This window comes from Struthio camelus, chromosome 1 (assembly GCF_040807025.1).
Source record: "Struthio camelus isolate bStrCam1 chromosome 1, bStrCam1.hap1, whole genome shotgun sequence".
Lineage (NCBI taxonomy): Eukaryota > Metazoa > Chordata > Aves > Struthioniformes > Struthionidae > Struthio > Struthio camelus.
The window spans coordinates 7,355,185-7,369,234 of NC_090942.1; the positions used below are offsets into that span (position 1 = coordinate 7,355,185).

A 14,050-nucleotide genomic window follows, 5' to 3' on the forward strand; every position below is an offset into this window, starting at 1 on the left:
ACAGTACAGCAAAAATTTGGGCAAAGCTATTTTTTCCAACTGTACTGAATTACCAATTTCAATATAATCAAGCGCAGTACAGTAACAGAAGCTCTTACGATGTCCAAGGACAAAGGTTATCTGGTAAGAAAAATCTCCTTATTTCTTAAAAATTTCTTAAAAACGATCATGTGCACAATAAACAAAGACGACACTTGTAGTAAAGCAAAACATTCGTCTAGCATGAAAGCTGAATAAGAGTTGCTTTGCATCCATAACAATGTTTTCACATTGCTCAAATGAGTAATTGGACAATCACCACCAAGAGGCTCAGAAGAATTGCACATTAATTTGTTGGAAAAATGAATGGATTCATCTTATTTCAAGGCTATCAGTTAAAATTAACAGAGGTTATACTTGTTTTTTTCCACGTATTTTTTGATTTCATGATACTGCCCCACAGTAGTATTAAACTGTAAGGTTTCAAATATGTTTTTTAAAATTGAAATCTGTTTTCAAAAGCAACTTAAGTTTGGAAGAGTATAAACACTGCTTAGAAGTGCACTACACACACTGAAGCCATTTCAGGATTACATCCAGAACGGTACAACTCTATTTTCTTACTAATTTAACAACAAATAAGGCCCAACAATTTAGGAATGATTACTCAAAACATTTTATACCAGCTTAAAAATAAAGTCTCACGTGTTTTTAAAGAGTAGGTAGTATAGTTCAAGTGTTACTCATTTCATACTTTAAAAAAAAAAAAAAGCAAGCAATACATGCAAGTAATTATTTTTACGCTTCTCTTATTTTTTTCTAGGTGGGCAGTGCATAAAATACACAAGTTCTCCTTAAGTTCAGAGTGCAGCAACCACACTTTCAACGTTCCTTACCAAGAAGCGTGCTACTTTCAGATCACAAAGGTTTTTGCAACTTTTTGAAACTCACAGTTCCTTATTTTGAAGCAAAGAAACCAGCGTCATTATACACTGCTCATATTACTAACTTTCAAGCAATATCCAAGATTCTAAATGAAAAACCAAAGAAAGATGTTTCGTCAGGCTCGGTGTTCTACTTCCAGTGTTTTGTAAAACTTCACCTAAAGCCTGTACAAGACCACCTGACGTTCCCTACAGGAACACATGTGAAAAGTCTAAAACAAAGACCATTTAAATCTTGCACGTGCTCTAAAAGACAGCGCATTTTAGATTGATGTCATTTAGTGAAACCATGCAGGAGTTACGAGGTCTGCAGGTTTACCTTTCATTTCAGGAAGATAAATCTTAGCCAAATCTTTATCTCAATTTGCAAATGATTCGCTTTTACTCCATATTGCATTTGCTTGCTCTGATCTATTTTAACTGTCTTTTAAGAAATGACAATGATCTAAAATTACCATTATTTTAGGAAACACAAATCCGATATTAACATTATAAAAGTTTAAATAACACATAGCTTTCATCTCTATGCATGCTCTTGTATTTTCTAATTTAATGCTAACTCAAGAGATGCAAAAATTCCCTTTTCCTCAAGTTCCTGAAAACTCTCGGACTAAAGCAATTCTGATAAATGTTGACCAATTACTATACCAACAGACTTTTGGGTTGTTTTTAACTAATAAACTTAAACTATGTCTTCCTTCTGGTACAGATAGGATGCCACATGACTTGTGAAATTAAATACCAAAAAGAATACAAATAACAAACCTCTTACAATACAGAGCAGAGTTCCTAGAGAAGGCAGAAATACAAAGTGTCCTGGATCTTAAAGAAGAAAACCCAAGAACTTCCAGTGCTTTGACTCACACGTACAGAACAAATTAATCTCTGCTACTATAAAGCTTGCTGCAGAAGACCAATGGCAGTTTTCTGTCATCCTTGATTTTGTGTCAGCTACATATGAGCTGGCTGCTCATTAGAGATGTTCCAGTTTGTTCCCAACTAAGGCTTCTGAGAAACGCATTTTCCCGTCTGGGGCGTGTTCCACTCCGCATCAATGGTTCTTGTATGGTGAGGCAGCACAGTCCGTTCTTTACCACTAAGGGACATTCTGGACCTTGCTGAGCTGTTTGGGGCTGACTACAACAGGGCCAAAGAAGGTTATTAATGGGCTCAGATGAAATGCAGACTTTTCAAAGCGAAGCTGACAGAACGCGCTTCCCTAGCAAGTCTCAGATTTGTTTTACAGTAGCTTGAATAACGCTAGTTAACATTGGACTTGACTAGCTCCAGCTACTGACGAATGCACCCTAAATCCCACACTGAAATGAAAGCATCAGAAAACAATTTGAAGTAAGGCGAGAATGCCATAAATCCTGGCACTGGTTGTATCATCACATTATCATCAGTCTTTAATAAAAGAGTAACTATACACCAATCACACGCTTTCAAAATACTGAACATTTTATGGTATAAAAAAGTCTGTAAGTTTAAGCAATGTAAGTTCAGGGATATCAGTCTTAGATATGTTTAGTTCCAACTTAACAGTAAAACACGAGTCATCTTTGTATGTAACACATACATAGGGCAAGCAACAAAATCCCTTACACCTGTCGGGAATGGAAACCCAGCATAGCTGTTTTGACAGATGGGAAGAAGTAACTGCACTAGCAAAAGCTCCGTTTCACGTCCCTCTTCCAAAAATGTTAACTACATAACATTCATTTCCTTGGCTTGCAAAAGAGGACAAACAACAGAATTTACTAACTAAATGACGTCTGATAATTTCTAAAAGGTAGTAGTTTGGATTAAGGAAACACGCGTAAGTGTTAACATACGGCCTTTCCATGGAGACAGCTATGAGTTAAGTATATATTTTATTAAGTTGAAATATTTACCTACAGTCTCATAAATATGGCCATTGAAGCCCTGCACTATTATTAAAAAAAACACAACAACCGAAAAATCCACGCTGTAGTAACAGTAAAACCACACAGTTCAGTCTCCTGGTCAAAGACAAGCATCAACAAATTCAAGCAAGATAAAATATATCAAACAAACTGTATGCAAAAATGGATTTTGCTTTTTACAATTAACAGTACTGTTTAGGGTAGTTTATCTCACTTTATGTCTTTCTAAAATTTTATGAAGTGTCACAAAGTTCATTAGATCTTAAAAACACCCTTCACTTAAATGAAAAGTTTCCTCCATATCTAACAATCACTTCTGAATACCCATCCTGGAATTTTGGAATTAAATTGTTTCCTCCCAATAGTATGGTCTGCACAGATTTTGCTGTGCCCTTAGCCGCGTAACCAGCCAAACGCCAGGTTCTGTTGTCAAGGCGCAACTCGAGATCGTTTTCTCTAATGAGCCACTTGCACAAACCTTTGTATGTAATAATGCTTTTAAATTTTAAGCACAGTTCAGCAGGTAATACAGTGCTAGAGCACTAGTTAGCAAATTAATTAACAATTAATTCAACCAGTCCGCACAGCTTGAGTCATTTCACAACGGTGGCAACTCTCCTGACACAGATGAATTCAAGAGATACTTATCGGACCAAACATCATAACCTGAACAAATTCTGTTGATGCAGAAGGGGGAGCAACTTACTCCCTTTTCAGTTCATTGGCTCTGGAATAGCGGTAGGAATAAAAGCTGTTGCTATCAGTGAAGTAGACCAGGTTTTGAACACAGAGGACAGGTCTCTTCAATAGGATTATCATCATTTTTACAAACACTTTTCAGAAATCTACAGTTTAGGAAAGTCCCTGCGGTATTCACAGACCTCTGACTAGCTAGATTTCTGTATGTGACTTCACGCCTTGCACATCCATAGCATGCAATTGCCTACCATATCTCTTTGTTGCAGACACACTGAAACCAAATAAAATCAGGCAGTAAAGACTTTGTTGTCTTATTTCTTAAATAAAAATCTATTCTCCAACTTTTAAGGAGCTAAACTAAATATTTAAAAGTTCACATAAAAAACAGAATTGTCTTCACCCAGGGATAAATAATTCTTCTTCACATTTCTTCCTCAAAACAAAGCTTTGCACCTAAATTTATAAGGTGGTTCAGATTGGAAGGGAACCTAAGGAGGTCCCTAGTTCAACCTCCCGCTCAGAGTAGGTCAACGACGAGTACACTTCCCTATCCTAACGTACTTAAGTTTCTTCTTCTCTTGATTTCTTCACATCTGTTGGGATTATTTTCACTTAATCTCCTATCATACAGACTTTACAACATTAAACCCATTGAAATCCTAGCCAGATTTTTTTTTAAAATGTAAGTTGTTGCATGTGAATTTCCCAGAATATTTTATGAAGCGAATACTTCTATAACCATTTGTAAGTGGCTGGCAGAAGAAAACACTAGTGACCCAGATCATTAGTTGGAATTTCGGCACAGAAAAAACCCTATTTAAATGGATATCCACAAGTAAACGCTAAGTGGTGTAGTGGGGGTCAATCTTACGAATCCAAATTCACTTAACCCAGTATTTTCTACTGTATCATGGTCCTGATTTGGAATTGTATCCCGTTCATGTCCAGAACCAACTATAATTGCGAGAGTACAAAGTTTATACTCATTAATTTAAAAAAATGACAAGTCAATTCCCTTTAAAGGAATACGGTAATTGGAGAAATAACGCTAGTTCAAAAGTCAATTTATAACCCGTGAAACGCAACCCAAAACAAACAGACCAGAGTAGGACCGCAGCGCAACGCCTAGCACCACAATGGACCTAAGTGTTTAAATCCTCGGCTTGGGAACGTCAAGTTTTGGTGTATTCCAAGCACGTGTATGGCCCTGAAGTCATGTTTCATCTCAGCATTTTGGATGAAACCTATCTACACAGAGTAATGTGTTCATTTCCATCTGATTAGAGCAATTCCAAAAGGATATAATAATTACCAAATTTTAAGACCTGCAGTTGGCTTTCGATTGGCTCCAGTGATAACAATTCAGGATACTTCAAAGAAAAGCGAGTGATTATTAAACAATATGGTCAGAGTGGAAATTAAATCACTCAGATCTTAACAGTGTATTGAAGGATATGAGCATATACTAATACTTCATATAGACACTTAAGGGAATTTGTATCAAATTGCCTATACCCCCAATTTTTAATGCACCAGATATGCCCACATTAAAGTGTAAGGATATCCCTTAATCTAACTAAATTTTTCCTCTGTACTCAGTACCATTGACAGCACTGGTACACTAAAAAAAGTAAGTAAACCAAAGCCGTTGTGGCATACGCTCTGTAAGATATATGTGGGTGGAGAAGGAGAAATCAGATCGTGCCAACTGGAAAAGGACAATACCAGCTGGGAAAGAAGCGTTACTTTCAAGCTGAGAATTAAAGCTCAAGGTCCTCCTCCCACCCCCACCTCTGAAAGGTATTTGGAGAGACTCTCTCTTTTTTTTTTTTTTTTTTTTTCCCCCCCCTCTGTTGGAATATTCAAAGTGTATTTAGAAGGGTTTTTTTCCCCCCCCTCTGAGATACATGGCAGAACACGCTTTTCTTCTATATACCACTGACACGGACTTTTGTCTGGTGACAAATCCTGAAACAAATCTAGGCATTTCATAACTAAACTATTTTTTCTCCACAAATTAAAAGCAACATTTAAATGTCACCTGTTTTGTCTTTCAATATTTTGTAGCTCCCTGTGGTCCCTTTTCAGGTGTTTGGTCAAAGACGTAAAGTATTCCTTCAACAAATTCTGGAAGGGCTGTTGTTTCTCTGGGCTAATTATCTCACTAGGAGGAAAGCTCAAGTTAAACTTCTCTGCAGCAGTTTTTACTTTCCTTGGTACCAAACCAGCAATATCATCTCCACAGTGCCGACAAAAGCTGATAACCACAGAAACATGAGTGTGGGATTCTCGATCAGCGTTAATAATATTTTTAAGCTGCTCATAGATTAAAGACAGACCTTCCTTGTCCGTGAAGATCCCAACTATTGTCAATTCTGCAATGAAACGCAAATCAGTTCTTAGCTTGGTAATGTTGGGAGTCTTCTCCTCTTTCCTTGCTTCAAAATGTTTTTTCCAAGCCTGAAGTAACGAAGGAGCAAAATCAGCATAGCGCTGGTGAAAGAGGGAACACAAGTGCACAGCACAATTCACATCGGATATTTTCAGTTTAGCTTCCACAATAGAAGCTACTGCTTCTGCAATGTATTTGCTTAAATTCAGGCTATTAAAATCATGGGACAAGGAGTCCCTCTGTTGCTCTGTGATGGTTTTTAGCTTCTTAACAAAAGCTGTGTTCTTCTTCAGACTGGAGTCTAGCCTGCTAAAGAAGTTTTCCTCAGGGCGATTGTCTGGCGCGTTCTGGTTTTTGCTACGAAGTTCTTTCCTTGCTTGATGGCGTTCCCAAGCCTCCTGATGGAGCTGATGGGCTTCCTCTTTTTCTCTAAAGTAAATAAACAAATATTACTACTTTCATTACAGAACCTGTAACGAAGGCTGTAAGGTTAACAGCTTTAAAGAAAGTTTGAAGTCAATAGTTCTAAGCACAAATTTTCTCCAATACTCTAAAATACTCTAATGATCTTATATTTCACAAGTTAATCCTAATAAGCAAAAGCATCTGTTTCAGTCAACTACTCTGTCTGAATTTTTGCTGCAAAAGGCAAGTCCCACTTGTTACAAACAGAATCTCTCAAGTATTTCTATGCAGAACATTGTAACTCCAATACACTTACAAAATGTAAACATAAAACTCCCTTTACTCCAAAGTCAGATACCTTTTAATAGGTTACTCTATAACAGAGCTAAGAAAAACAAAAAGATATTTTTCCCCCCAAATCACTGAAGTTGGACATGCATTTTTAAAAGGCAAAATACATCTGTCCCATCTAGATTCTGGCTATAACGTTATCCTCGCTCTTAGAAAGCGATGTTATTTCACACACAAAAATGACAAGAGTCTTGGTTTTCTTGTTCTAAAGACGATACCTTCAATGCCACAGTTCCTTTTGATATCATGCTAACAAATACTGCACTGGTAAGATCCTATACTGAACTTCCAGACTACATTCTTTGCCTGCCATCCAGGTATCAATCGTCTATGACGGATTTAAAGAAATTACAGCAATCACTCACAGCAGGTTTGCTCCTTTTATGATCTCTGGGCCTTTTTACCCTGTATTCCCATTTTAAGGGCACTAATAGTTCCCCACCTCAAAAGAATTTGTCCTTCTTTATTCAATCATATTTGTGCATTACATGGCCCTTACAAGAACACCAACGAAAAAGCCAGAGTAGACGCCCAAGTAACGGAGGTTAAACAGGTCAAACTCAAAACTACACAACAGTCACAGAGCTTTACTAAGCTTAGTTAATCATGTCAAATTCATCATATATGCACAACTCCAATAACTCAAGGTAACTCAAACAGCTAATCTATAAACATAGCCCACAATCCTCACAGCATTTGACAACTAAATAAATAAAAGATGGCTTACTTGAGTTGAGCAGCTGCTTCCTCTTGTTGACGTTTAACTTCCTCCTCTTGCTTCTTTTTCTCTTCCTCTTCAAGTTTCTTTTTTTCTTCTTCTTCTTTCTTCTTTTGCTCTTCTTCAGCCTTTACTTTATCCTCTTCTTTTTTCTTCCGCTCCTTGTCTTCTTTTTTCCTTTTATCCTCTTCCAGTTTTTTCTTTTTATCTTCAGGAACCTTTAAAGTCTCTCTCTTCATTCCAACCTTGACATCATCTTTTGGCTTTTCTCTAGTGCTCACTGGTCGCCTTTCACTAAACTCTTTCTCTTTATTATTTAATGAAGATTCTTTTTCTTCCATGCTGGCTGGCTTTTTTCGCTCAGCTGGCATCGCGTTACCCAGGCAAGTCTGCAGAAATACAGGAAAGTAAGTACACTTAGCTTGCTGTTAATATATGACTAAATTCACAGCCCACCCATACTCACTTAGGTCTCAGCCGAATAAAATAACTCACAAATACTTGACTCATCAGCAAAAGACAAAGAGTAACCTGGAACTAGGGACTAAACCTAATAACAGGTAAAAATCAATTACCTTGTTACAGTGTCCCAAGTTATAATGTTTAGCTCAAGAAAAGAGGGAAAGTGCAAGAATTCATTTCCAAATCTAAATTATGACACTGATTATCTGAACAGACTATAGAGTTGTCTTCAACATGAATTGCAAAGTAAAATATTTGAAGTTACTACAGCCCTAGGAACACAAGATGTTGGAACATAATTAGAAGTCCATCTCAAAAAAAAAAAAAATCTAATTTAAAAACCTGTTTAATCATCACACCTAATAAAACTTTGCTCCTCATGATTTATGTTCTAGGTTCCTCTGCACACCTGCACCTCAGACCTTTCTTCGCACCTTCCAAGAATATGCCACCCTCTAATACCTCTGTTTAGGATCACATGGTAATTCAGGTTAGAAGGTACCTCAAGAGGTCCAATCTCCTGCTCAAGGCAGGATCAACTGTGAGGTCAGATGAGGTTACTCTGCACTTTATCCAGTCCAGTCTTGAAAATCTCCAAGGAAGGGGACTGCACAAGCTCTTTGGACAACTAGTTCCAACGCTTGACCGCCCTCACGGTGAGAAGTATCTCTTTACTTCTCTCTCTTTCCTTATCCCTTCCAAAATTTCCCCTGTCATTGCAAGCATTCTTCCCCATAGCACAGGTACCAGCACAGTGCTGCACTAAGATGTATGCACAAACCTCCCTGCCAGCAGGGCAAATAGAAACGACAGTGGAAAGTTTACAATAGCCTACAGTTAGCAAAGGCACCAATCTGCACCTTTCTTTTTACTCAATCAATTTTTTTCCTCCATAAGCCTTGTAGAAGCTTTATCATATCTGGCTTTTCTAGCCCTCTACTCTGTGGTTGTATTTGGCGTGGGATCCAAAAGTTAATACTTTGAATAAGAAACTATAGAACCACAGAATAATTTAGGTTGGAAGGAACCTCTGGAGATCACCTAGTTCAAACCACTGCTCAAAGGAAGTCCAGTTAGATCCGGTTGCTCAGAGCCTTGCAGTTTAGTTCCAAGTATCTCCAAGGACGGAGATCCCACAGCCTCTCCAAGCCCCCACTCCAACATCTGAGCACTCACGCGATTGAAAAAAAAGCATTCCTAATATCACATTGGAGTACGTCAAGTTCCAATTTGTGTTTTTTTGCTTCTTGTCCTATCCCTGTGCAGTTTTGAGGAGAACCTGGCTCCATTTGTTCCATGCTTTCATGTTAGATAGCGGTAGACAGCAATAAGACCTCCCTTTCTCTTTTTATAGATGAAGAAACCCAGTTCTCCCAGCCTCTATTTAGGCACCTTGTGCTTCTGCCTCTAATCCTCTTGGTGGCCCTCCACTGGACTTGCTCCACCATATCAATGTCCTTCTTGTATCAGAGAGCTCACAGCCGCACATACTGTCCAGATGTGGTCTTGCAAGCAGCTAACAGAGGGGAAGAATCACTTCCCACAAGCTGCTGGATAACTCTTGTAAAGAGAGTCCAGAATGCAGTTGGCCACCTTAACACGAGGGCACTGTGCTAACTCACGTGCAGGATCAGAGAGGGCCAACTAGGACTGAAACAGAGAATGGAGCCATCCACTCCTCACCTACAGTAGTCTCAGTTCTTCTTGTGAGTGGGTGGGGGAAGCCCACGTCCACTATTAGCTTTAATTGCTGTATTTCATTCTTCTTCACGCCACTTGCCTTGAACTGCCGATACATTAAACACTTTTGGATTCTGGAATACTGCAAGGCTTGCAGTAAAATGCTTCTGTATTGACAGAACCAAGGTCCCAGTTCTGCCAATATATCAGCTTCACGCATTTATATGCTTTAAATTAAGCACGTATATGAGCAGGACTGCTGGGACACGGCTGCATGCAAAAATCTCCTAAAGCAACATCACTTGGTTTTACTCCTAATGCTTGTTTGAGTCTCAATTACCACTCCGATTTTTGTATAAATTTCTACATTTCATTCAGCTTGGATGATGAAAGCAGGCCAGACTTGCCTATCGCCTGCATCCATTCAACAAAATGGATACGAAGACATTTGCACTCCAATTTAACATAAGAAGGCTTCTAATTCTTTGCAAGTATTTAATAAGTTTTATAAATATGACATCACTTTAAAGAAAATGTCTACTTCTAAGTGAATACTCCTCATTCCCTTCCCCAACAATGACAGATTCTTAAATAATATAATAACAGATTGACTATCCCATATGGAAAACTGCACTACTTTTTAAAATGCTTGTTCATGTCTTCTGAAGAAGAATTCTTTTATAAAAATTCATAGATCAGAATATTCAGATACGGTAAAAGCCTACGTTTTCCTTCAAATAAAAAAAAAAAGTAGTGAGGCCTTATCAATGGAGAATTTATTCAGGACTTGGCCTCTATAATCGCTATTGACAACAGTACCAATTAAGAGATGTTTCTTGCACTGATTTCCGTAACTGAAACCACTCAAATCAGCATAGCTTACACGAGTACTAGCAAATTTGGCTCCCTAATGCTTGTCTACAACTAAAAGGTTTCTCAGCTCATCATCTCAGAACTACTTTGATTTTGTAATAAAAAGATTTAAGATGATGTAATTAGATTTTTTTTAAATCAATACTCCCTACCAAAAAAAAAAAAAACAACCCACTAAACAAGCAGCTCCCAAAATCCCTTCATGTTAAAAGTTCAGAACGGACATTCAGTCATCATAAGCCAGTTAACTAGGGCCTAGTCCTGAAAGATCCATCTAGAAGATGCAAACCCTCTAAATATTTTGTTTCAGCTTCAGCAGTAAGAGTTCATTAATCTTTTGTCACTAATCTTTTTTCACTATGAACACATATTGGAAGTTGTATCAGTTCAAGGCAGCTAAACTACCCCTCCCACCCTTTTTAAACAAAGGGTTTGAAAGTTTTAGCATTCAAACATCACTTTAACATCATGCTAGTAAGATTATATCCATGAGACTATTGCATGGGACTCTCTAAAAAAGCTTTATGAAATAAAATGTTTATGTTCACCAAGAAGCTAATTAAACACAAAAACAGAGCAACATATTCATTTTAAAAAAAGGGTTAGATTCCAAAAGATAAACTTGCAGCTAAGTTCAAAAGGAAAACGCTGGAAAAATGGCTGTTTGATTAAAGAAGTGCTGGAAAAACATGTTACAATTCCACTGCTCTGGCTTTTATCTTTGTTCCTCACCTGTTGGTCATGGAGCAACTTAATTATAATTTGGGGAAAAAAACAAACAGCTACATGTGCATTTTTTAGCATCATGGTCACTTACTAAAAGCAGTACTCCTCCTCGTATCACTTACATAAACTCACAATTCTGTTTTAAAGGGATGTTTGAGTCTTGCTTTTATACAAGCGAGAGAGAGAAGATGCAATAAAGAAAAGGAATGGAGCATAATCTGGTGCAGTGTGATTTCGATCCCAAAGCAATATCATCTTTCCCTCTCCCCCGAACATTCATGCCAAAGAAACCTATTTTCTAATGGATTTCTGTCATATATCACAGAACAAATATGCGTTGCAACACTCTGCGCCGCCCGCTGTGTATAGCTCTTGTCTCCCCAAACCTTCCCACTGTTCTTCCAACTCTCTTTATATCTACCAACTACTGACTGCAGGAAGCAGCCAGCGTGGTGGCTGTCTCCAAGCTATACACACACTGATTCACGGGTCAGTGCGCAAGTGCCAACTAACAGCAAAGACAGAACAGAATTGTTCATTGAACGTATGCTGCAGCCTTTCCCTCAGTGTGCATGTTATTTTAAGTCTTTTTTGTTCTTCTCAGCCATTGATTATCACAAGATCTGTAGAAAGGTTATACCTTTGAAACTTTCAGCTGTCTAATCCAGCTGAAACTGGCCAAAAGGTTCAAGAGTTATAAGATACAGAGGAAAAAAAGAAATGGACAGGCAGCAGGCTCACCTAAGTCCCATTTTCACAGGAAACCTATGAAAGAAGATAGGCTGAAGATACACAGTTGGGTCCAAATTAAGGGAATGTTAAGGAATTATTGGAAAAAAAAAAAAGGAACTTCTATGTAGTACCTAATGCTTATGTGAGCATACTGGTGAAAAGGAAAGGAGGAGAAATGAACGTCAGAAGCCAACAGATAGGAGGAACTGGTGCTTCACAGCTCAAAATTAGACCAGAGAAGACAAAAGACATGAGTTCAATGGGCTCTTGGACCACTTGCCATTGATATCTGTAGTGACATTTAGAAGTTCTGAACCTCTATCATCTTAGTTCAATCACCTATAGATGCTTTTTTTTTTTTTTTTTAAGTGAAAACTATGTTTATTTTTCCTGCCTGAACTCAAGGTTAATTAAGAGCTATTTATTGTTTTGGAATTTCTATTCCGCTTTTCACACCGATCTCACTCTACGAAAAATTGATGGCATTAGGCAACACTTAACAGAAAACATCAATGTAAGGGCTTATTCTCAAGGCTTCCAAAGGTTTGTACAAAGTATTAAAGATCAGCATCACTAATGTAACCACAAAGCATAAACACTGCCACCTTGCCTTGAACTGCTTAATTCTCTCACATCTACAAGAAGTTTATCACAGAGAGACTGCAACTGCATGAATCGGAATTGCAATCCTTATCAAAACACGCATGGGAGGAGAAATACCATTGTACAAACATCAGATACGAGGAGTGCCTGCTTTACTAAAGTTTCTCCCATTATTTTTGTACTGCTATTGGAAGTTAATTTAACCACGTAAGTATTCCTTTATGCAGCTACTCTATTAGAAAACAAGTTAGAGAGACAAACAACGCATGCAAGGGGTCCCACTTTCAAGTGTCGGGTGATGCACTTTCTAAAGGGGACGAGATTTGTCTGTTTACACTTGGAGGTTTTTCAGCGTGTTAAAAGTTTCCAGAATTGAAAAGCAATTCCGGTTTCTTCTAAAGACAAGGAAGATAAGAAAAAGATCACGGCCAACGAGAAGAAAATAAACCCAGCCGTAAGTTTCTGAAAGATGAGAGGCAGGACAGGAGAGGAAGTGGCAGCGAAGAAGCCCCCCTGCCCGCTGGCGGGGCAGCAGGCCTGCCCACCCCGCTGGGCAGTTTTACTTTCGATTCCAGGCGGCTCGGAGCCGATATTTTGCTGTCAGATCCGCGGCCGGACCCCTCTCACCGGGGAACGGAGGCCCAAAGACGAGCCGCTCTCAGCGGCCCGCGCCGCCCCCCGGGCGCCGCCGGCGCGCACCAGCTCCTCCACCACCGAGCCACCTCCGCGGCCCTGCCCTGCCCTGCCCGCTCCCGCGGCAGCCTGCGGAAACCGGCCTCGGGCCGCCTCACGGCCCCCCCCGCCGAGGAAGCCGCTACCCCGCGCCGCCTCACGGCCCCCGCCCCCCTCCCCGCGCCGCGGACCCTCTCGCCCAGGGCCGCTGGGCGCCCTGCGCTACCTCCGCCCGGGGCAAACATCGGCGCGGCCTGCCGGTGAGCGCCCGCCGCTCCTCCTCCTCCTCCGCCGCCGCCGCCCCCTCCCCTGGCGCACGAGGACCCCGCGCTCTTCTCGCCTCGCCCCGCCGCGCCGCCCACCCGCCCACAAGGAAGCGCCGCGCCGCCTACCCGCGCCGCCGCCGCCCCCGCCCCGGCCCGCTAGGCCAGCGGCCGTTCCCAGCGGCCGGCGTCAGGCAGCGCGGCGGGCAGCCCCGGGCGGGGTCCTGCAGGCGGGCGGCGGGCAGCCCCGCTCGCGTTACCGGGGCGGCGGAGGCGGAAGTGGCCGAGGGCGGGGCGGGGCCGGCTGGCCGACGGCCCTTCCGCAGCGGCGCCGCCGTGACGTCACCGCCGTGACGTCGCTTTCGGCAGTGCGGGAGGCGGTGCGTTGCGTCACGGCCGCCGTCGCGTCGGGGGCTTCCCTCATCGTTAAGCTCTGACAGCTGCCGTCACCCCCCCCCTTTTTTTTAAACTATTAACACATACGCATTTAAAATTATAAGCATGAGCTCTCAGCGAAAAATCGGCCTCGGGGTCAAAACGGTACCTTGCCCTTAGGATAACGCTGTTTTTAACGCTGTTTTAAAACGATCCTCGCGTGCCTGTTAATGCGGGTTTCTCCCTGAGCCTTGGTCGTTTCGTTGGTA

The 14,050-nt window shown here is 40.7% G+C and overlaps 1 protein-coding gene across 7 annotated transcripts in view; it reads right to left on the minus strand.

The window, feature by feature from the left end:
• The window catches only part of UPF2 (UPF2 regulator of nonsense mediated mRNA decay), a 73,918-nt gene extending 59,868 nt beyond the window's left edge, over positions 1-14,050 (minus strand). For 3 of the 7 annotated variants that reach the window (XM_068911714.1, XM_068911881.1, XM_068911637.1), the window contains exons 1-3: positions 13,370-13,494; positions 7,405-7,784; positions 5,571-6,350 (exon numbers count right to left, since the gene is read on the minus strand). In XM_068911714.1, the coding sequence (XP_068767815.1) occupies positions 5,571-6,350; positions 7,405-7,766 (1,142 nt within the window). In that variant the 5' untranslated portion in view covers positions 7,767-7,784; positions 13,370-13,494. The other 4 variants (XM_068911788.1, XM_068911492.1, XM_068911565.1 and 1 more) reach the window with 3 other exon arrangements.